Source organism: Nanorana parkeri, unplaced genomic scaffold, assembly GCF_000935625.1.
Source record: "Nanorana parkeri isolate BGI_ZX_2015 unplaced genomic scaffold, ASM93562v1 scaffold1773, whole genome shotgun sequence".
NCBI lineage: Eukaryota > Metazoa > Chordata > Amphibia > Anura > Dicroglossidae > Nanorana > Nanorana parkeri.
The window spans coordinates 196,951-220,538 of record NW_017308041.1 but is presented as its reverse complement, the minus strand read 5'-3'; the positions used below and the strand labels follow the sequence as shown (position 1 = coordinate 220,538).

General features: G+C 40.2%; 1 protein-coding gene across 3 annotated transcripts in view; it reads right to left on the bottom strand.

Moving 5' to 3' along the window:
• MLLT3 (MLLT3, super elongation complex subunit) overlaps window positions 1-23,588 on the bottom strand; it is a 196,778-nt gene that overhangs the window by 53,586 nt on the left and 119,604 nt on the right. For all 3 annotated transcript variants that reach the window (XM_018571521.1, XM_018571520.1, XM_018571522.1), the window contains 3 exons: window positions 16,316-16,459; window positions 9,653-9,775; window positions 5,518-6,120 (listed from right to left, as the gene is read on the bottom strand). In XM_018571521.1, the coding sequence (XP_018427023.1) occupies window positions 5,518-6,120; window positions 9,653-9,775; window positions 16,316-16,459 (870 nt within the window). The remainder of the gene's footprint in view (window positions 1-5,517; window positions 6,121-9,652; window positions 9,776-16,315; window positions 16,460-23,588) is intronic.

The window sequence follows — 23,588 nt, the reverse complement described above, 5'->3', positions numbered from 1 at the left end:
AAGCAATGTCAGGAAATTGCAGGCATTAGGTGACTGTCATTATATTAACAGAAAAGTCATGAATCAGCTGCCACCACAATGATGTTACTATGTGTTACATTATTTGGATGAGGACCGCTGAACGTCCATCAAATGCTGAACTTTCAGTAGCAACGTCTGAAGAGCACCACTGGGACATTCTCAAGCCAAAATGTTAATATAGAATGATGCATGTTATTCCGTGGGGGGCCTGCAAGCAGAACATGATACTTAGAAAAGAACAAACAATAAGCACAACAGGCTTTTACTGGTTGCTTATGAGAGTCAACATATACCAACATTTTCAATAAACTGAAAATTGGCCCTGAGCATCAAAAATATTTATGACAAAATACAAAAAGGGAAAGAATTTGTTAAACCCCACAAACCTGTCTAAACTTAAAAATTATTTTCCACCATTTTGTGCATCCACAAACAAACTAATAGATTTAAACACAAAATGGGAATATGTGCAAAATAACAATAGAGAAGAGTTCAATATACAATGCATATTTTTGAAAAAGAAAAAAAAAAAAATCAAAGTCCAGTTTTGCTGAGGTAAAAACTTAAAACTGTACACACTGAAAACAGCTTAAAGTGACATTAAAGGATAATTTTTTCCCCCTCCCCCCATGTTAATGTCAGCACTTACCTTAAATGATGTCTCAATCCGATCTTCTTCTTTTCCCATGTTTTCATCTGTCCCTCCAGCGGTGCGGTGGCTCTCCGATCCAGCGCTGACTCGTCTCTGCTTGCAGGCACTTCTGATCCGGCGGTGTCTGCATGCGGGTGCACGCGTCCATAGACTTACCTGCTCATCTCCCGGCCGAGAATCAGAACTGCGCATGCGCCCGCCCCAAGATCATTTGCGGCCGTACGAGCAGTTTCATTTTCTCGCACGGGAGCGCGCAGCCAAAACAAGGTAAGTGTAAAGCACTGTTACGGCGTTTTTTGTTTTTTTTTAAACTTTTTGCCTATATCTACTGCTTGATAGCAGTAGATATAGGCAAAAAAACGGAGGCTTTAGAACCACTTTAACAGACTTTCTAACAGACCCTGGTCATACCAGCGCACCTGCTGAAAGATTGTGTTAGGGTGTGCAGTTAATGTAAAAATATGAACAGTCAGGGTTAAAGCACTTCATTACCAGCATACTATTGGATCTGAAGAAGATGCAGGACAATGATGTCCCGTCAATGTTGACTTTGGTTACAACATATAACATACAACATAGAACGACTTATTGAAACACAATAAGTCGATCGCCTTAAATATATATCTTTATTTCAAACTGAACACCCCAGTTTTAAAAGTGTACATCCCAATCTTTATAACCTTACAATGTTAAACAACACCTCACATCCCTTTTATTTACTTAGCTGCCATGTCTTTACCTCTGGCCTTCTTAAAATGCAGTGCCTAAAAATGTAACCTATAGTAAAGTTACGGCATTTTGAGTGATTCATACTAGGGTGCTGCTATACTTGCATTTCACGTTACTGTTTTTTTTTTTCCCTCAAGGGTAACCATTGCTTGGCAATGAATACTGCCATATAAATTCACTGGTCACTGGTGTTCTTTAATTCTGCCAAAGTGTATTCTATTAAATGCACAAGAGTCAATACTACTGAAATTAAACCAGACCAGCGGTAAGTCTGAGATATCATGCGGTTTTTCTATTCTTGTAAACTATGATATGGATGAATTGAAGGAGAATTATGGAGTGAGTGAAAAACACTCATCCCCATAATTCAAGCCGACCTGCGACATTGAAGCTGTCACAGGTTGGCTCTGTTGATCGGGAAGTCAGCTAACCCATACCGCCGATCGACAAATTCCCGATCCTCTCCCTGCAGAGAGCGATGACCGACAGTCACTGCTCCCTGCAAGGATTCTCCCCCTTCCCTGTCCATTTCTCCAGCGCTGATTAGAGGAACGAACGGGGGAGGGGGCGAAGACACAGCTGACTTCTTCTATAGAGGGGTGGGCCTTGACAGTATTGTCGGGATCCGTCCCGGCTGCGGCACTATGCTGTCAGCAAATAGAGGGCAAAAGCACGCTATATGCTGAGTTTTGGGTCAGGGGAGGACATTAGTATATGTCCTCCCATGACCCTAAAGAGAACTATGGGCAAAAAAGGTTGCCCCATAGTACTCCTTTAAACATCAGTTGTGTGTTAAGTGTTTGAGTCCCAGGATTAATATCATTACTAAGGATACCGGTTTTTACAAGTACTAATACTTATATTTCAGTACTCACCGATACCGAGTACCGATACTTGCGGTAGCATGAGCTGGCTTCCCGGGCAATCAGGAAGCCGGACAGTGTGTCATTAGTCACCCAAATACCCAGTATCGGCACATCCCTAAAACAGGCCTAAGTTGCCAATTTATAGGTCAATTTTTGAGTAAGGCCGTTTCATATCTAACTTTATGACAACTAGGTCATGCATGCAGATTAATACAACAATCAACAGATTCAATTGAAATGTTACATAGTTAGGTTGAAAAAAAGACACAATTCCATTGTGCAGAACCAATTGTGTTTGGATGTCAAACAAGTAGGATAGAAACTCTAGCCACATGATGAGCATATCTAAATATGTGTTGATTGCACATACCATTGTCATTGTTCAATGTAAGGTCTAGAATTTGGACTATGGGGCCAAATGTCCAGATCTGAGAAAGAACAGTTCCTTGAGCTCAAGGCAGGTGGGTTCAATATTCCATTTATGAGCAGATTTAGTTCATGTAAGAAAATGGGAATCTAGTTATTCCAACGGCAAGTACTTTTAAAAGAGTGTATAAAGAAAAGCTGAATTTTAACTATAAACCATCCGGTCATCTCAAGGAAAATGTGAAACAAAAAGAAACTAACACATCACAGTTGTTTTCTTTAACACTTCAGTGGTCACTGGCTAAACCAGAGTCTCCTGGAAAATATTTTGGCATTCATACGACTTGTACTGTCCAGGAAAAAATACTTAAATGGAAAATACTGCACAGCGTTCTATTCTTTTTTTCTTCAATTCAAGTAACTTTACTGTAGAGTTTCTTAAGTACTTAGCAAAAAAAAGAGATTGAAAGGCGTCAAAAGGCAGAGCAACACAATGTAGAAACTAAGTATATCATCAACAGAAAGATTTAGAAGGATTTCCTAATCCAGCTCTTAGCTATGTCATGCTTATTTGTGCAAACCTTCTATGCTTACGCAACTTTATCAAATGTGTCAAAGTTAATTAAACTGTTTGTGAAATGAGCTTTCAACAAAGTGGGAGGCTAACCATAGCCATTAACGAAAAGAAGAATCGTAAGGATTTGTTTTCAGATTGCCACAGCAAACATTTTTACATGACAATAAAAATACATGGAAATGACAATAGTAATACCGGTAATAATAATATTAATAATAATCATAAGTTAAAGCATTAATAAATAGGCAGTCTGACAGCTCTGGTAAATGCTATATGAAATGCTATATGAAATGTCTGAGCACTACTGAGCACTAAAACTAGGGATGTCCAGATACCAGTGCTTATACTTGGCATTTTCATGAGAACTACCAGGGTTGATGTGGTTGCAGCTGGGACCTGGCTCTGGCGCTCCGCCACTGTCCTGAAATCATTAGTCTGTATTATTTTAGAAAAATGGTCACATGACAACAAAACAAAACCGTATCAGTACTTGTATCTGTGAGTACTTGGACAAGTATCAGTATGGTATTGGTGCATCCCCTTTCTAGTCTAGTCTTGGAGCTGGAAAAGTATCTGTACATGTACTCGTACCAAGTACGGTACTTGGTATCCAAACATTCCTACTTCAAGCTTTGAAAGTAGCATTTTCATATCCTTCGTTTGAACTTCAATACAACTTCAACATTGATGTATATTTAGAAACACCGTTGCGCCATTGCATTTAGCAAACAACGGTTACATGTCTACACTGTATCTGCTGCGCATATTTACATTAAAGGAGAACTATGGGGTCAGTGTTTTTCCCCATAGTTCTCCTTAGGGTAACGGGAGGACACAAACTAGCGTCCTCCCGTTACCCTAAGCTCACGGTATACTTAGACGCCGCACCTGGAGCGGATCCCGACGTAGATGACGGGATCCGCCCAGCTGCGTGAGTGACAGCTGGCTCTGCCTATCTAGAGGCAGAGCCAGCTGTACCCGCCCCCTCCCCCGTCCGTTCCGCCAGTCAGCGCTGGCAGATCGGAGCGGGGAGAGTGGAATCCAGCCCCTCCCCCTGTCACGGCAGAGAGCCGTGACAGGATCGAGAGGTGAGGGAACCCGGTATGTGTTCCCTCACCTCCCGATCTACTGAGCCGACCTGTGACAGTCTCATTGTCACAGGTCGGCTTAGAACTATGAGGTGAGTGAAAAGCACTCACCTCATAGTTCTCCTTTAAGTACTATCACCATTTCCACTGCTCAGTTGACTATCTACTTCAATGAAGCATAATTCTGGTTGACTTCCCAACTGCAAATGAAAACCTGTATGTGTTCTCTAATTGTTGCATTGCTATTGTTCTGTTCTACAAACCATAATAAATGGATCAACAGAATATATTATAACTTTCATAATATCTGGGTAGCTTAAAGATTATTATTAGTAAGTCACAACCTACAAGACATGCACCTTTTAATAATCAATAACATTACCATGCCCAGCAAAACTTGGCTGCATACGTTGTGGACAGAACCATTATGACTGTCCAGCCTTCTATCCGCATATGTAGCCAAAAATCAGATAAGATGAAGAGACTATGGGAGGCATCCATCAAAGGAACATGACTTTGCAGCACATTTGAAGCAACTCTTGTATCTTGCTAAGCCATTAATTGTTTTGATAAAGTTGCAGTAATGCTGTTAAAGATCCCTACACTGCGCCTAGGTGCCCAATACACACATATTCTTATGTGACTAAAACTAATGTTAATTCATGACTGAAACAAAGCAAAGAAGTAAATGAAAATAAAGACGCAAAGCCAAACTATGTAATAATATGATTAGCTTTAAACCAAACCATTTTAAGTTCTAAACAGTCGAATACAAGCAGTGAATAAAACAAGAGCCTTATGTGAAAGTAACAGTGCTCCGGGCAACACTTTCACATAACGTTTAAGTATTTTATTTAACAACCAGGTATCCTTCTCTATACAAAAAGAAGTAAAAGAAATATTGCTTGTTCTTCAGTTATCTGCATATCAGATTCTAGATCAAACTAATCAGGTCATGCCCTGATTTTATACAGACTGCAATAGCTTGAAGGCAAATACCTTCTATTGAAACTAAATGTTACAGACTTCAGAATCAAAGACATTTCAGCAGAGCCACAGTATCCCCAAGATATGTAACAGATTACTGGGTCAATGACTTCTGCAAAAATTACCTTCAATTACTCATCGTGAACGGTCTAATCTCAATTAAAGAAAAGTCCAGCTTTGCAAGCAACTATGACAAGGTCAATACATGGAAAATAAGTAAATGTACAATACCTCTGATTTGGACGACATGTTGTCCTCAATATCTGTATCATTGGGATCTACAATATCTTCAAAAGGTGGCAATGACACCTTCTTCTTGTCTATGACTTCACTTTCAATCTTTACCTTCCCAGTTTTAGGCTGAGATTTGTCTTTCAAAGGTTTTTTATCAGATGAAGATAATATGAGAAGCGAGGAATTGGAAAAACTTTTAAGAGATGATTCAGAGTTGCTTTTCCTTCGTTTCCTGGTCAGTGGATCTTCAGAGTCTATGTGAGACGGCCTTTTACTAGAGACTTTTTTTTCTTGTTGATGCCCACTTGATATTGTAAGAATATTATTGTTCTCACACCTTGTTTCCTTTGTCATGGGTTTAGGTTCCTTAAAGGCCATTTTAGGGACGATTTTTTCATCTTTCAGTGGTTTGTTTTCTTTGGGTTTTTTGGAGGATTCTTTGGAAGATTTTGTATGATCCCTGGAAGGTTCTTTAAAGGCACTTCTATGCTCTTTTGAGTCTTTTGATGATTTCTCCTTGTGTTCCTTTGAAGATTTATGTGGCTTTGATAAGCTAAGTGTGTTACTGCTACTGTTTACACTAACCAATTTATTTGGGTCCTGTAATAAATCAAAATAAGTCATCACTTTAAGCACAGTAAGGTGTAGAAATATAAGCCAGAATTACAAAGCGTTAATACAAGAATTAGTATTTCAAATAAAAATAAATGTTGCATATTTTAAAAAAATCATGGCTTTTATCTCAGTGTCTTAGCCGAGAGATTACCCTAAAAATAAATACAAAAATAATCAGCTAACATGTCCGGTAAAACAGATTTAAACTGTCCCTAGTCATTCCATTTTACATTAAAACTGGTGCAACTGACAAGCCAAGACGCATATCTTTTCTGGGGTTTGTTGACCTGTTGTCTCTGCTAACATAAACTGAAAAATAATTTACAGCAGACACCGCTCACATTCCAAAGCCAGCTAACACTATGATTGCATCCCAGGTGCAAGCAAACAAGTTCAACATTCCCCCATAGCAACTCAATCAAGAAATAGCCGCACTCCAATGATCTTCGTCGAAGATAAAGATCTTTACTATGGAGCCAATACATACTGTTTGTTCCTCCCCATGTGTGCTCAACTTCCAACACGTTTCACCATTCCAGCTTACTAAAAGAGATGACTAAGCCGCAATGGGGAAACATCTTAGATGTTTAGCACAAATGGGAGGGGACAAACAGTATCTTTTTACTCCCACAGATATTTATCTTCATTGAAGACCCTTGGAGAGAGGCTATTTCTGGATTGGGATGAACTGAAAAATGTTGCAAATTGTGACTAGAACATAGTTGTCAAGGGAAGGCTTGCATTTTTACAAAGACGATCAAAGCAGTTATACCTTGCAAAGACATTTATCACATAAACGCATGCACCATGTGAATAGTAGTTATCTCAGCAGCTCAGCCTTACCTCTCTCAGAGAACCTTTTGTTTACATTACAGATCAGAAGGCTACCGAGTCACGCATGGCAAGGAGAGCAAGAGGAACAGAGTTGCCGCAAGGATGACTTGAAAAACACCAGTGCTTCTGCTGTGCACTGTGATGGATTGCGTTACAGTGCCTACAGTTCCAGAGGTTAGTGAGGGCTTGTTTGAAAGCACATTTACTTCAGTTAATATATTACTGATTATGGCCTAGCCACATGTTCACTTTAAGGACTCAAATCTGTATTGATTTTAGCTGTTCATATACTGAGCTCAAATTATAAAAAATTTAGAGACAAACCAGAAAATAAAACCATGCTTACCTATCTCACCATCTAATTGAAAGTGTTTAACCTGAAGTGTGTGCTGTGTAGATCCAGCTCTCTGTTTCCAGTACCACCAAATTACAGTCTAGCTTCCAATGCAAGACTAAGATGGTTATTCACTAAGCCGCCGAAGGCAGCCGAATCAAAGTGAACTGAGCCGCATGGAGTTCGGGTATTCACTTCGGCTCTGTATGGCTGATTCCAGCCGTACATTGGTTAAAATCAGCCATACATCGGCTGCCTTCGGTCATAGTAGCTCCGGCAGTTCACTCGCTGCTGTTCGCCCCTATTCTCATAGGGGGCCGAACGGCATTTGGCTAGGCTATTCTGCTCACTAGCAGAATAAAAAAATGTAAACAAAAGAAAAACAGAAAATTGTTAAAAAAAGTAAAGAAAACCAAGATCCTTTAGGTCTGGTAGGAATGTTAAGAGGGACCCCCAGTTAAAAAGAAATATGCATTGTGTTCCCCCCAAAAGTCATACCAGGCTCTTCAGGTCTGGTAAGAATTTTAAGGAACACCACCTCCAAAAATGGGGGCGGGGGGGGGGGTCACCCTAAAATTCCCAACCAGACCCTTGATCCCAGCATAGGCCTAGCAGGGCAGGAAAGCGGGGGACGAGCCACATGCCCGTGGCACTGGCAGGGTGCCTCTCCAGGGTCCCCCCTGGAAAAGCACCTTGTCCTCATGCTGATGGGGACAAGGGCCTCTTCCCCACAAGCCCTGGGGCGTTGGTTGGGGGGGTCTGCGGGCGGGGGGGCTTATTTGCATTGGGGTACCCCTCAATCATTCACAAGGGGGGGCACCCTGATGCAGCCCCCCTTGTGAATGATTGAGGGGTACCCCTTCCCATTCACCAATGGGTTAAATAAACTATAAATTAAAAAAAAACACACACAACAAAAAGGACTTTAACGAGTCCTTTATTTACAAAAAAAATCCAAACAATTGATCCAACGACATAATCCAGGATCAATCACGACGTCCAGCATTGTCCACCACAATGACGACTTAGCGAAATAAATAAGACCGAACCGCATGCGACGAACTCCCGCCACAGAATGAAGATTATAACAGATGCCGGCAAAATATAAACAATTGGGCATCACGGCTGGCCCGCCCAGTTGTCACTTGCGGGGAGAGCGGTCGGCTTCACAGACCGTTCTCCCTGCTGCAGGTGTGACTACAGCTCGGCTGTTGTACGGACTATAGTTAATAGCAGCCTTTCGGTTCAACTGATCAGAAGAAGCTACGGCTAGATCCTTCGGCTCAATAGTGAATAACCCTCTGAATCTGATTGGTGGGTTCTTTTCCTGCATCACAAACAAGGTGTGATGAAATCAATCTTTTACATACAATCTTTAATTGATTGTACTGCCACAATTCAGTTTAGGAAACAGACACTAGGGGTTTAGGAACCCTGTATTTTCATTTTAAAAGATGAATTCTTACTCAGAAAATGGCATTATACAAAGAAATGAAACTATTTGTATAGAAAAAAATTGATACAGCGCTATGGTCTGTCTACATTTCTTAATTACTGCATTTGGTAGATATGTGGTTAGCAAAAAATGCTAATCATTTTCATGCAACAAACAAATGCAATGTTTTTCCGCACACAAAGAAATGTTGCTGCGGTTAGTTCTAAATCCTGCATTAATGTCAGACACAGAAGTGCTTCTTCTTACTTATTTGAGATGGCGCCATAACAATTGAATAGCAAATCTACTGTCCTTCAAAACACACAAAGCAGCTAGATCGCTTTATTCAAGCTTCCTTATGCATCATCTTATATAATGAATTTAGGGGACCCACTATTCATCAGCAAAACAACAGCTATGTAATCCAATATTTACCTGTCTTACAATTAAACACTCGCCTGCTTCTGGTAACTGAAAAAGCAATACATTCTAAAAACATGTTCTATTGATGACAGAGTGGTAAACATTTCTCCCCAGAAAATGCAGGATTAATTTAACTACCTATGTAACCTGGAAAACGTTCATCTTAACAACCAAATTACTCTTTTTATTTGCATTACAGAAATTACAGCTAAAACATTAGTTATTATGAGAAAGAAAGCTTTTCTTTCTATCATTTTTATTACACGAGCAACATGAAGAAAATGCTATTTATTTATATATCAATTCAAACAGTTGCAAGAACACCACCTCCATTCAAAAAAAGAAAAATACACACACATATATATATATCTATATATATATCTCTGTCGTGTCCGGTGCCTCTGTGTATGGATATTTTAGTGGCATCAATGCAAGGGCATTCGTGTTATAAATATATATATATATACGCAGCTATTTATAACTTCACTCACCTTGGATCCATGAGATGATTTGCTTTTCTTTACATCTGAGAAAGATAGGGAATTACTGGGAAGGCCGGGAAGATGAAGACTGGTGCCTGAAGAAAAGGATGAGCCCTCTGACATAACCATTATCTATTGTCAAAAATGAAAGAAAGTAAAAACATTATATATATAGCATTCATATATGCAAGACAGATCAGCGTTATGCTATTTACACCATTCCTAACAGAATACATTAACTTTATGAAACTAATGATGCATTGTAAAAATACCATTGTTATTACTATTATTATCTTTCATTTATATGATATACTGTAGCAATTTTGCACATTTTACCTTCAATTAATACCATCAAGCCTTTAACCTTCCCTGAACAGGCATACACACAAGAGGACTAGTTTAATTAAGAACTGTATGCATTATGGGAAGGAGTGCCAGTAAAAGAATCACAGATAAATATAGGGAGACATTACAAGCTCTGTGGATATAATGTCCAAGTCAGAATAGCCTCAAGAGTTTACGATTGTACAGAAGCAATAATAAAATGTGCAACAAGCAAAATTACCAAAACATGATTGAAATCACATAATGCAATTGCAAAATGTAGGTAATTTACAGTATGATAAGAATATGTAAATCCTTAAATGCCTATAGCCTGGCTTCAGATTCACTTTAAGGCTGATACCTTACCTATAGTGTGATTTCATAGTGTCAGGACCCACAGTCTCTAACACGGACCATGTGTAAATGTAGGACCTGGGGCGAATACTTTGTCCCCTTCTTTAAACAACAGAGAAGAGAACAATGGCTGCTTGCCCTAACAGTTTTTTTTTTCAAAATGTTGGAAGGTTTCTAATTGATACATTTCTCCGATGCTTGTGTTTACTGTTATCCACAAGTGAACCACCTACCTGACCCAGTAGTTGTCTGATAACCACAAATTATGCTCAAATCACCATAGCACATTAACTACACGCAGCTATACAGCCATGTATGGCTATACATTGTCCTCAACATTAATAATACCCCAGAATAATGGGCAATGACACATTTGTCCATGCACTCCAGAAATGCTGGAGCTGCAGGACACATTGAAGACCTCTTCCCAATATGACCAACATGTAAGTATGGCGCACACTATCTTTCCTTCATCACTTGCAACTATCATGCTGATGAGACTGCTCATGTATAGTACCCTACTAAACATGAATGCAGATGTCTATGACCCCCTTCTAATATCTAGGTTGGCCTTTAAGAAGTTTTCATCCCCTTATTTAATATATGCTGGCCTTAATATTTTTTTCCAGGCACTGTGGGGTTAAAAAAACAGAAGAATATAAATCAGCCAAATGGTAAAAGTTTCCACCCATCTTCTTTCTGCATCATTTTTAGGACTAAAAAATAAAATGTAATTTGATCAGGTAAATATGAGATAGTGTACATTAATATTTACAGGGTTATTCACAAAAGGATGAAGAGTTTGGAGAAGGCAGGAGAAGTGAACAATCTAGGACAACATAGCTGAACTGGAAAAGTGAGCTGAATTGGAGAGTTTTTCCAAATCAGCTATGTTGTCCTAGATTGTTCACTTCTCCTGCCTTCTCCAAACTCCTCACCCTTTTTTGTTCACTTCACCTGCCTTCTCCAAACTCCTCACCCTTTTGTGAATAGCCCTATTAGTATTTTTAACCAGCAGGTGGAGCTCTGGCCCTCTTTTCACATAATTTCTTCTATTTCTTTAGAGACTGTTGAAAAAACACCCTGTTGTCCACAGACCTTAATAGCTCAAGGAGAAAGTGACTTACACAGGTAGAATATTTCTCACAGTGCCACATCTCATATTTAAAGGCCAAGTCTAAAGTCAACAGACAAATCAAAGCTCAAGGCAGGATGCTAATGGTTCTGCTATATCTGTTCTTTTGCTGCCCCTCTCACGACTGCTGGTCTTGCATTGACAGGCCCTCTATGTCAATGCAAGACCAGCAGTGGTGAGAGGGGCGGCAAAATAACCAGTCAGCAGTGGGCAAGAAAAGTGGCTTTGTGGGCTGGACATAAAACTTTAGTGAGAAATACATGAGGGCTGCCACTGTTCACCTCTGAGCTCCTGAAAACGCTGGTCGCCTGGCTATTATGTGGAAACTGACATGGAGTTTTCTACAAGCATGCATATATCAGGAAAATAAGAATAAACTCCTAGATTGCATACTTCTTCTCCTGGATATGACCCAAGGTATTGAAGCTGGAAGGTGAGCAACTCACATTTGCCTAATGAGAATTCAGCAATGACAGCCTTCAAGTCAAGAAAAGTTTCCTTTACCAAAATGTCCTTCAATCCCAAGTCCCATGTGACCGCTGGGCAAGTATGTTGAATACTGACCAACTTACATGTGTCAAGAAAGAAGCAGACAACTTGAAATACCAAGACAGCAGTAGTCATTGTGTGACTGCTAACCAATTAACTTTCTGACATCTGGAATAGTTTTCTCCCCACAGGTGCATTTTATGGTAGAAGTCACGGGTATCATTATCACTAAACTATATCCATGCCTGTAATACATACATTTGTTTAGACACCTACTCCAAAACATGTAACCTGTGTGTTTCTTCTAATTCTACACCTGATTATGATGTAGTCCTAACACAAAGATATGGAAGAGACTAATGATCATGAATATACAACACAAATATTCTGTTTATTGCTATACTGACTCTTTCTATTAAAATAAGACTCATTCTCTAACTGTAAACCAGTTATCACCTGGCATAAGACCAAGCCATTGCTAAAGAATAATGGATCAAGTTGCTGCAGTGTGTCAGCTAAAAGTAATCACATTTATACTGGTTTATGTAGTTATTTTTCCCCGAACAGTTATGCTTTAAGAGGGAAGTAAAAAAATATAAAAATAATACACTGACAGGCTGAATGTATTCTGTCTGCACAATCCTGTATTAACTTTGAAATATACATCCATAAGCAAAAGATGTCAGATCTGTCACTTGTAATAGAATTCATACAGCAACACTGCTGCAGACAGATCGCAATAAACTTTAGAACAGATTATGTACAGTTAATTGAGGACAGATAGGAACTTCATAGATTGCCTTCTACTTTATTTCATAGCCCCACATAATTTGCACCTGTCTTATGTCTCAGGAGTCCCCAGGTCCCTTAATATGGCTCAGTTAATCTTTCCTTTCATTTTAATGTGAAGTTTCATCAGCACACACAACAAGGTGACCCATTATGTAAAGCACATAGCAGCTCATTTCCTTCGCGGAGAAACATTAACTAAAAAGGCTGGTGGAAAATGCGGTGGCTTCTGGTGTACTTTGTATTGGACAGACTGAAAAAGAATCTTGTGTTTGCTCACCTGTCCCTTTACAAACAGCAGACACTCCGCTTATCACTAGATGCTGCACTAAGAGCCTATTTTATTGCATGTCGATGAGGCCCTCAGACATTTTGATAAGAAGATCTCTTTACTGCTCCTAGCTAAGGTGGAAGCTGATTTAAAGCATCAATACAATTTAGCTGAATTAAAATAGCATATAGCTATTCTAATGGCAATCAGCTGATGCGCAAGCATTCTTCGGATTTCTTTGCTATATATTGTAAATAAAAGAGAGCTACTCCAGATAAATCTGGAGACATATCCAGCTGCTCAAAAACATGAAGTGTAGGCATTTCCATTGTTATTATCAATTGCATAAGCATGCTCCCATTTTATCCCTAGCTCAGAGATCAACATCTATTTTTTATTTCTGAAACCTAAAGGAGGATGCCACTGTTGAATTCTTCATCCATTTGCCTTTCATGCTAATCCAATGGATGACCTGGAAGAGGTAAGCAATCAGGAGTTCTGATTTTGCTATGACTTTCATGGCATGCATGCTTGTTCCAGGTCCATTAATTGGAAATAATGATGCTAGAGACAGCTAGGCAACTAGTATTCTTAGAAAGAGGATAGTGATGGCAGCCTCTGTAATTCCCTCACTGATTTACATTCACCTTAACTTTGTTTATATTGCCCAAGTAGAATTCTGACTTTGAAGCGGAAGTAAACTCAAGTTTTCATCTTTACACAATCAACACGCTTATATTACTGGAAGACCGCATAACAATCATCCACAGCCTTCCTCTTGCTGTGATACTGCTTCTAGTGATGTCACTGGTGAATGTGACGTTAAAGGCCCAGTCCCCCGCATCCTAACCGTGCCAAGAGCCGCCGGCTTCAACGGGAACAGGGTAGAAAGAACCTACACCACAAAACACAGTAGGCACAATAGAAGTGTATAGAGAAGGAATAGATTATATTATTTTTCCAGAGCCGATACAGATAATCGGCTGCCATTCAGGCTGATAGCCATATCAGGTGCCAACTTTCAGTCGAGGTGAGTTTAGGTCTGCAGGTACCAGTATAATTGTGGCCTCCAGAAGAACGCAAGTCCACAGCATGCCTGTGAGGTCACCACTGACCACACCAAAACCAAAAGATTCTTCACCATAACATCCTCCTCTCCTCAATGGTCCTGAATGATGCAAAGAATGGCGGTGACATAATTATGTCTGTGCCATTCTCTGCAGCCTTCTACAGTGAGTGCACAGCGTCATGAGGACACAAACTCGGGGCGGATCCATAATGTCCTGGGCTTAAAGAACCTGAGTTGAATGATGTTTAGAGTCTTTCAACCCAAAAGAGGCCTGGCATTGAACCATGGTATTGTGACTCTACAGGAGACATTATTGGGGAAAAATGAATATTACAGTAAAAGCTGATTTTTTTTTTCTAGTTTTACACAGTGCTGTGCAACCAATAAAAAAAAAAAAAAGGAAGTTGGGCTTAAATTTACTCCAACAACTAGTTAATAAAGGTGCCTAATGTTAAGAAGAAGATTCAAAATTTCAGTTTAAAGTTTCTGTATTTATAACTAATGCACACAAGCTGCATATAGAGAAATAAATATTGTTGCCTTTTTTTTCCCCTTTACTTTGCGCAGCATCAAGGGTTAAAATACATTATGCATGCAGCAGGTTGGAGAGTCAGACCACTGTTCAACACAAGTTGACCAGGTCTCCATCAGTCAGACATGCCCCCTGCCTAGTCCTTCAATCTACGAGGTTGTTCAGGCAGCATAAAGCTGCCCATACACTGCTCTATTTTGCTAACATTGCAGATTCCTCCATCAACACTACTAGCACATTGATCCAGGAATCCCAACTGTTTCTTTTGTATTCTGACAGCGGCTGCCAGCTTCTGTAAGAATACCCGAACATAGCTGGCAGCTTATTGGCTGCCAGCTCTGTTTGTATGAAGATTTTGCAAATGGCTCCTACAATCAGCTGATTGAGGGATGCTAGCCGAAAGGGTGCAGACAGTGGCACCCACTGTGCGAATTTTGGCTAGTTCACCAAGAACCCTCTGAAATTCACACAGTGTATGAGCACCTTAAGTGCTGCTCAATTGAGCACTGGGCAAGCCAGACCACTTGAGACATGGATTGCTGCGTTGTGTGCGGGAGCAGAAGACCGGCTCTCCAGCTGCTGCATTCAATGACGTACACTGTACGTTGTCAGTCACGAAGGGGTTAAAGCCTTGCTGCACCACAAAATAAGGAAAAAAAAAGAGACGCATATGTATTACTGTATAAGCAGCCTGTGTGCATTACAGTAATAAATACAGAAGCTTCAATTGGGCTTAAAAAAACAAAAACAAAAAACACTTTCTTCATTGAATATCCCACATTCTTAAAAGCAACATTAAAGAAGAATTAAGATGTCATAAACAGAGCTTTGTCACTTAGTATAATGCCTTCAATAAGTTGAATTGTCCTAATTTGTATAAGCCCATCTTAAAAGAGAACTATAGCCGAACCTTTTTTGGCCATAGTTCTCTTCAGTGTCACAGGACAACATATACTAATGTCCTCAAGTGAGCCAAATTCAGTATATACTGGGCTATTGCCCGATAAATGCCATGGGCGCAGAGCCACGCCACAGCCGGAACGTATCCGACAGTACTGTCGAGATTCACCCCACTGGCTGATTGACAGCCTGCCCCCTCTTTGAATTATGGGGATGAGTGTGTTTCACTCACCCCATAATTCTCCTCTGAAGAGGAACTTTACCCCTATCTTTAAGATAACAACAAACACACCTTTAGAAATATTTAGTAATGACAATCTACAAACAGACAGATAGGTCTAGATAATTGCTGGCATTGTATTCCTTGCATATCTTATTTCTCTTTTCTTCCCCAGTCTTCTCACAGTGGCCATGCTAACTAAGGGCGGATTACTAGCTCTCCCTTTACTTCCTGGAAATCTAGCACATGTGACTAGAACATGTGACCATGCACATAATCTCAGGGGAGGAAAATACCTTTCCATGAGACTTTGTGAAATTACAGATGAGATTTCCCAGCAATCCTCTGCTGATGTAACCTTCCCAGGATGCAATGCTTGGGCACGATTATACCATTTGTACCAGAAGTGGAACAGGATAAAATCTATTTGTAAGTAAATGAAAAACATGTTTGTTTAACTAATGAATGTAAGATGATTTCATATGAGCATGCAGAGCCGTATGCGGAATGTAATTTAGTGAAAGGGGGTAAAGGTCCACTTGAATTTGAGATGTTATGAAGACAAAGTTAACATAACTACTATGCTTACCCCGCCGGCTTTAAGCAGTTTCTTTCTAAACTCCTCAGTGGGGTTGTTAAAGGTGAGTTTTTCACAGCGTAGGTGGTTTACAGGCGGATGACCTTCAAGGTGCAGAAACAAGTCATAGTCAAATCGCACTTTCTTAGGTTCTTCCTAAAGGGAAAAAAAAAGGCGAAAATATAGTCAGGAAGAAAAAGTATATATTTTAATGTGTCCCTTCTGATTTTTTTCACTGAGAATTCTCAGCATTGTGCTGAAGCCCCCCTCAAATTGTTTTCATTGTACAGAGCTGATGTTTTACAGAGAAATATAACAAGAGCAAGGGGAGTTAAATATAATTAAAATGTTATCCCTCTGTACACAGCACAAAGGATTATGGACATGCATACAATTACCATAACTAGTTTCAGTAAACAAAATTTAAAATGTATGTTACTGAAACTTGTGAGCAGCAGGGAGTATATACCTGTATGGGGATTTGGAATGAAATGGCTGTTGGGTATAGTGAAATGCAAGGGGAAAGCCGGGCAAACTCACCGGCCCAAGTGTCTCCGTCGGCTAACGAAGGGAGGGAGGAGTCCAGTGACGTCACGGACATCGACGTCACCGGAATCCTCCCCCTTCCCTTCGTTAGCCGTCACGGACATCAACATCACTGGACCCCTCCTCCTTCCCTTCGTTAGCCGACGGAGCCACTTGGGGAAGGAGTCCGGTGACGTGGATGTCCGTGACGTCACCGGATCTCCGACGAGACTCCCGGAAGCCGGCGGAGAGGTGAGTGTTTTCATTAGCAAACAAAAGCATTTTAATCGATCAAAAAGTCTAACGATTAATCGAGAAATTAATCGTTAATTTCCACAGCCCTAATATATATATCTATATATATATATACACACACACACACACACACACACAGAATATACAGAAGTGAGTACATCCCTCACATGTTTGTAAATATTTTACTATATGATTTCATGTGACGACACAGAAGAAATGCCACTTTGTTACAATGTAAAGTAGTGAGTGTACAGCTTGTATATCAGTGTACATTTGCTGTCCCCTCAAAATAACTCAACACACAGCCATTAATGTCTAAACCGCTGGCAACAAAAGTGAGTACACCCCTAAGTGAAAATATCCAAAATGGGGCTAATTCGCCATTTTATCAAAATGGGGCTAATTAGCCATTTTCCCTCCCCGGTGTCATGTGACTCGTTAGTGTTACAAGGTCTCAGGTGTGAATGGGGAGCAGGTGTGTTAAATTTGGTGTTATTGCTCTCTCTCTCTCTCTCATACTGGTCACTGAAAGTTCAACATGGCACCTCATGGCAAAGAACTCTCTGAGGATCTGAAAAAAAGAATTGTTGCTCTACATAAAGATGGCCTAGGCTATAAGAAGATTGCCAAGACCCTGAAACTGAGCTGCAGCACGGTGGCCAAGACCATACAGCGCTTTAACAGGACAGGTTCCACTCAGAACAGGCCTCCCCAAACAAGTTGAGTGCACATGTTCAGCGTCATATCCAGAGGTTGTCTTTGGGAAATAGACGTATAAGTGCTGCCAGCATTGCTGCAGAGGTTAAAGGGGTGGGGGGTCAGCCTGTCAGTGCTGAGACCATATGCCGCACACTGCATCAAATTGGTCTGCATGGTTGTCGTCCCAGAAGGAAGCCTCTTCTAAAGATGATGCACAAGAAAGCCCGCAAACAGTTTGCTGAAGACAAGCAGACGAAGGACATGGATTACTGGAACCATGTCCTGTGGTCTGATGAGACCAAGATAAACTTTTTTGGTTCAGATGGCGGCAACCAGGTGAGGAGTACAAAGACCAGTGTGTCTTGCCTACAGTCAAGCATGGTGGTGGGAGTGTCATGGTCTGGGGCTGCATGAGTGCTGCCGGCACTGGGGAGCTACAGTTCATTGAGGGAACCATGAATGCCAACATGTACTGTGACATACTGAAGCAGGACATGATCCCCTCCCTTCGGAGACTGGGCCGCAGGGCAGTATTCCAACATGATAACGACCCCAAACACCCCTACAAGACGACCACTGCTTTGCTAAAGAAGCTGAGGGTAAAGGTGATGGACAGCCCAAGCATGTCTCCAGAGCTAAACTCTATTGAGCATCTGTGGGGCATCCTCAAACGGAAGGTGAAGGAGCGCAAGGTCTCTAACATCCACCAGCTCCGTGATGTCGTCATGGAGGAGTGGAAGAGGACTCCAGTGGCAACCTGTGAAGCTCTGGTGAACTCCATGCCCAAGAGGGTTAAAGCAGTGCTGGAAAATAATGGTGGCCACACAAAATATTGACACTTTGGGCCCAATTTGGACATTTTCACTTAGGGGTGTACTCACTTTTGCTGCCAGCAGTTTAGACATTAATAGCTGTGTGTTGAGTTATTTTGAGGAAAACAGCAAATGTACACTGATATACAAGCTGTACACTCACTACTTTACATTGTAGCAAAGGGTCATTTCTTCTGTGTCGTCACATTAAATATCATAAAATATTTACAAAAATGTGAGGGGTGTTCTCACTTCTGTATATATGTGTGTGCGTGTGTACAAGTACAATGTATATTTAATATAATCGATTTAGTATTGCAGTACATACCTTAACCCTTTCGCTGCCAAGTCCTCTGGAACGCTTTACACCTCAGCTGGCCACGCTATTTTTGCAATTTATGCCATTGTTTTGATTTTCAACTGCTGCATTGATAGCGTTTGTAAAAAAAACCCCAAACAATATATTTTCTGAAAGCACAGGCCAGGTAGAATAAAAAGATAGTGCTACTAAATTTGTAGGCCCTGCGATAATAGTGCAAATGTTTACCAAATCAATATTAAACCAATAAAAATACACAATTCAATTGACAAAGCACACTAAAATCAGTACCGGTGCACAAAAAAAACAATTTCCAACTAAATCTAAAAGATAAAACTGTATTGAGTAAACAAATATTTGTAAATTTTAAATTACGTCTTTTTGCGAAATGGTAAAAAAAATGGGAAAGCAAAACTGTAAATAAGTGACTTATGTTAAAAAATTGTTTGTGCGCTGTTGGTGTGTGTTGTGATAAAATGATACATGCATACATTTAATTGCAACACAGCGTATCACAACACATGGCAATGCGTCACAATGCTTTGCCATGCATTGCCACCGTTAAATGAATGTTATTGTAAAAAGAAAAAAAAACAAGCACTGCAGCCCATGTGCATGGCATACACCACAATGCATGCAGGTGCATGTGTATGTTATGTGTGTGGGGGAGGGAGGGTTTGTGGTTTATTTTTTTAATATTTAATTTTTTTTAATTTTTACACATTTTTTATTTATTTTTTTTTTACTGTTGGGGTGGCTTCAGGAAAATATCAGGGGTCTAAAACAGACCCCTGACATTTCCCTTTTGAAATAGAAAAAGAAATTGAGTCCTCAATCTCTTTTTCTGCAGCCTCAGCACTCAATGAAATGGAAACACTCAGTACAGAGGCTTCTCATTCATTCAGAAACTGTTGATAGTAAAATATTTACTAACAACAGGTTCTGAATGGAGAGAAGCCTCTATAGTGAGTGCCTCCACCCATTGAGATACTCATGAATGATCAGAAAGTGATGTAAAGCACTTCCTATTCATTCATAACTGGGGACACTATGTGCCGGTGGTGGTGGGGGGGGGCGCGCCCCAGAATTTTTGTTAATAGCCGTCATCAGCGGCTTGTCAGCTGCTGATGACAGCTATTCATTTAAAGGAGACCCTCAAGGAACCGTTCCAATACAAGTTCATGGTCGCTAAAGCAACCATGAGCTTATAGCAGTACGGTAAATGCCCCCGACGTAAGGCTCTCTGACATGGCAGGCTGGGAACATTTTTGTTCCGCCATATGCCATACGTCGGTGGCAGGGAAAGGGTTAAAGCTATTTTTCTATTTTAATTTTTCATATATACACATTTCTAGATTAACCACTGGAGAGAGGTCTGTATTTCAACACAAACACCATTTCCTGCTTAAAAATGGTTCAGTGGACCCATAGCCTTGCTTTGCACATTTCTTAAATTGCTGTACACTGTATGAATTTCAGCTGGTTCTTGACGAATCAAACTAAATTTGTTCAGCGGGTGGCCCAGTTGCCACCCTTCCATTCAGCATCCTTCGATCAGAAAATGGAAGGACATTTTTCGGGCAAACAGTGATGGCAGATAATTAGCTGCTGTCACTGTTTGGGTATTCTGACAGCGGCACACCTGCCACTGTCAGAATACAACAGCCCAGTGGCAGATCCAGCCATCCATGCTGTTTAGCATGGATGGAGGAATCTCTTATATTTCTTTGTTGAAAAAAGTCTAACAGTGTATGCTAAGTTTTAGAGTTGCTGTGTGCAACACAACCATCGTGTAAAAGAAAGAAAAGTCTGCCTAAATAATAAGAAAATATGGCTCTCCCTCTGTACATATATAATTACAAACACAGACGTCAAGTGTTTTTAAAGCAGCGGTGGCCAATTTATAGCGATAGGGCTCCTCAAGTACAACCCCTAACACCACCAAGGGGCCACACATCATTTAGTGCACGTAATGCTACAGAAAACTGTCAGGAGACTGTGGGTATGCTACGGGAGTGGTTGAAGACTGAGGGGGGAAATTTATCAAAGCAATTGCGACAGTTTTAGCCTCTTAGATCATTTTCTTTGTGCAAACCTGTTTAACATGCGCGTCTGTTTTTACCAGAGCTTGCACTATTTCCCTGATTGCACGTGTTTTGCGAAAGTTCGCAACTGATTACATCTGCACTTGTCCTGCGGCTGTCTGAAACCGGAGCATCACCTAACAAAACAATTGCTACTTAAGAAGTCCCCATGACCACTTCAAGAGGCGACAGTTAAGCTTTTTGCTTGGAGTTACAAGTCTTCTTTCCAGGAGTCTATTAAACCTCATTTATGAACAACATTACACTAGCATCATAAATCTGGCGCAAATATATCCCATGCGACCATATGCAAGTTCAAACACTCACAATTGCTATGATAAATTCCCCGCTGAGTGTTTTACAAAAGAAGAAGAAATTACTGCCATTAGAGTCCCTATACAAATCAATGCTCCCACTTTTGTTCTCCCTACAGCTCCCTAATAATTACGGTCGCCACGTTTGATATTCCCCATTGCAATATACATTAAAACAGAACAGATATAAAGTGCATGATAAGAGAAAAGATAATAGATAGCACAGAAAAAAGAAATTGTGAAAGAAAAAACCAAAATACCATTTTAATAGCAGAAACCACTCTAATAAATGTTTTCTAAGCACTTAGGCAGGGAACGCTTGACCATAGCTGCTGATACCTGAGGGCCTTATAAAAAGTAGCAATAGGTTACTTGTTGGGCAACAGAGGTTTAAAACTTTAACGCACACTGATACGTTTATTCATATCAAGCTAATTTCTATTACATGCATATCTTTGATACCACAGACGGTATCTGTAAAATCTAAGAATTTCCTTTCACAGGACGGGTATGGTTTTGACAATTCTAGATCTGAGGTGCAGAAATATGCAGACCAATCACTGTTTTAAATTTTATTTTCAAACAAAAATGTATTAAAAAATATATATATGCAAACTACTGCAATTGTTACAATGCAACACTACCCTACAATAAATGAACTCCAACCAGCCTGACAATGAGGGCTTGTTCACCCCGAATGCGGTGCGCTCCAGTGCGGCAGCACTGCATTCTGGGGCGGGAGGGGGCAGGGCGGTGCATTGAATTCAATGGCAACGCTTCCACTTTGAGACAAGGTTTGAGATATATCCGGGGGCAGAGTTGTGGATGGCTTTATAAGTTATTGTTAATATTTAGAATGTTATCCTTTGGGTGAGTAGAGGTTGCAGACACTGAGCGGTGAGCGGTTGGTTAGGTGGATGAGTCTAGCAGCAGTATTCATGATAGACTGACGGTAGGATAGCCTGTGTAGTGGAAAGCCAATGAGGAGGGAGTTGCAATAGTCAAGACGAGATATAACGAGAGAAGAGGAGTAATTTATACCCCCATGTGACAGCCATTGGTTGGTCAGGGAGTAAGAGGCATGCCTTCTAATTTTTCCTTGGAAGCCACGTTGGTTCAGGGGTATCAGCGGCATTTAGGACTTTACATAGTAAACACTACAGGTATAAATATGCACCTTATGATGCAAAATAATAAACTTTACACTTCTCAAAGGAACAGGTTTGCATTAGGTTTAAGAAACTACCCATTGTGAACCCACAATAGACACATTGATGCATCTTAATTAAAGAAAACCCCAGAGTCCACTAAAACAAAATTACACATTTGCATGATCATGCTGCAAATATATTTTGTGAAACTGTTTTTGTACTTGCTAAAATCTATCTTCAATTCATACATTCACGGTGTATGCCGCAGGGGTAGAGTGGTTCATTATACAGCCACTCAGTAGGGAAAATAATAGTTTAAAACAGACCGCCAGGCATATAACTAATGGGGTTATGTATTCCAAAATAATAATTGATTGTATTTTTAAATTAAACTAGTGCTCAGTAAGTACATAACATTTTTTTTTAAAAAGCGAACGCTGCTAATCTTCATACTAATTCCAGGTCAGTAAGTGCTTAGAAATTTCTGAAGCCATTGCACCAGCATGGCACCCAGGGAACCAGTATGTTTTAGAAGGAAAGGGCGGTGATGGCAGTCCCTATACTATGAATCAGGTTTCCAGTTTGTGCATATTTCATAAATATGTCAGCAGCAGGTCATGGAAACAGTAGGTTTTGGAAAGAATTGCTGCCTTAGACTACAATGACAACCTCTGCTTAGAGGGGTTGCCTGATAGCCTTTTGGTAGACCCACCACTGTGGAAAGTGTAATAAATAAATTAATATGTCTTTCCCTAGCCTGTGAAGCAATAAATAAGTTGAGAAAAAGTTCAGATGTCACAGTAAAATCAAGAGAACATTTATAAAGTTGATTGACAGCTACAAACATTTTGTAAAACACATGTCTGACAGCTAATCAGAAGTCGCTATTATTTATAAATTACATTCAATTAACTGTAGAAGATATATTCATATGACAGATGACACTATGATGAAAAGTGTAATCCTCACAAGATTAATAAAACCAGTCATAAGCTCATTTTGGTCATAAACTGCATTCCACGACAAAAAAGAGGTGATATTTGGCTTCTAAACAAGATCGGCAGCTGCAGACACAAGCCAGCAATTCCATTCAGAAATGTTACTGGACACCATAGTCAATCCCCCC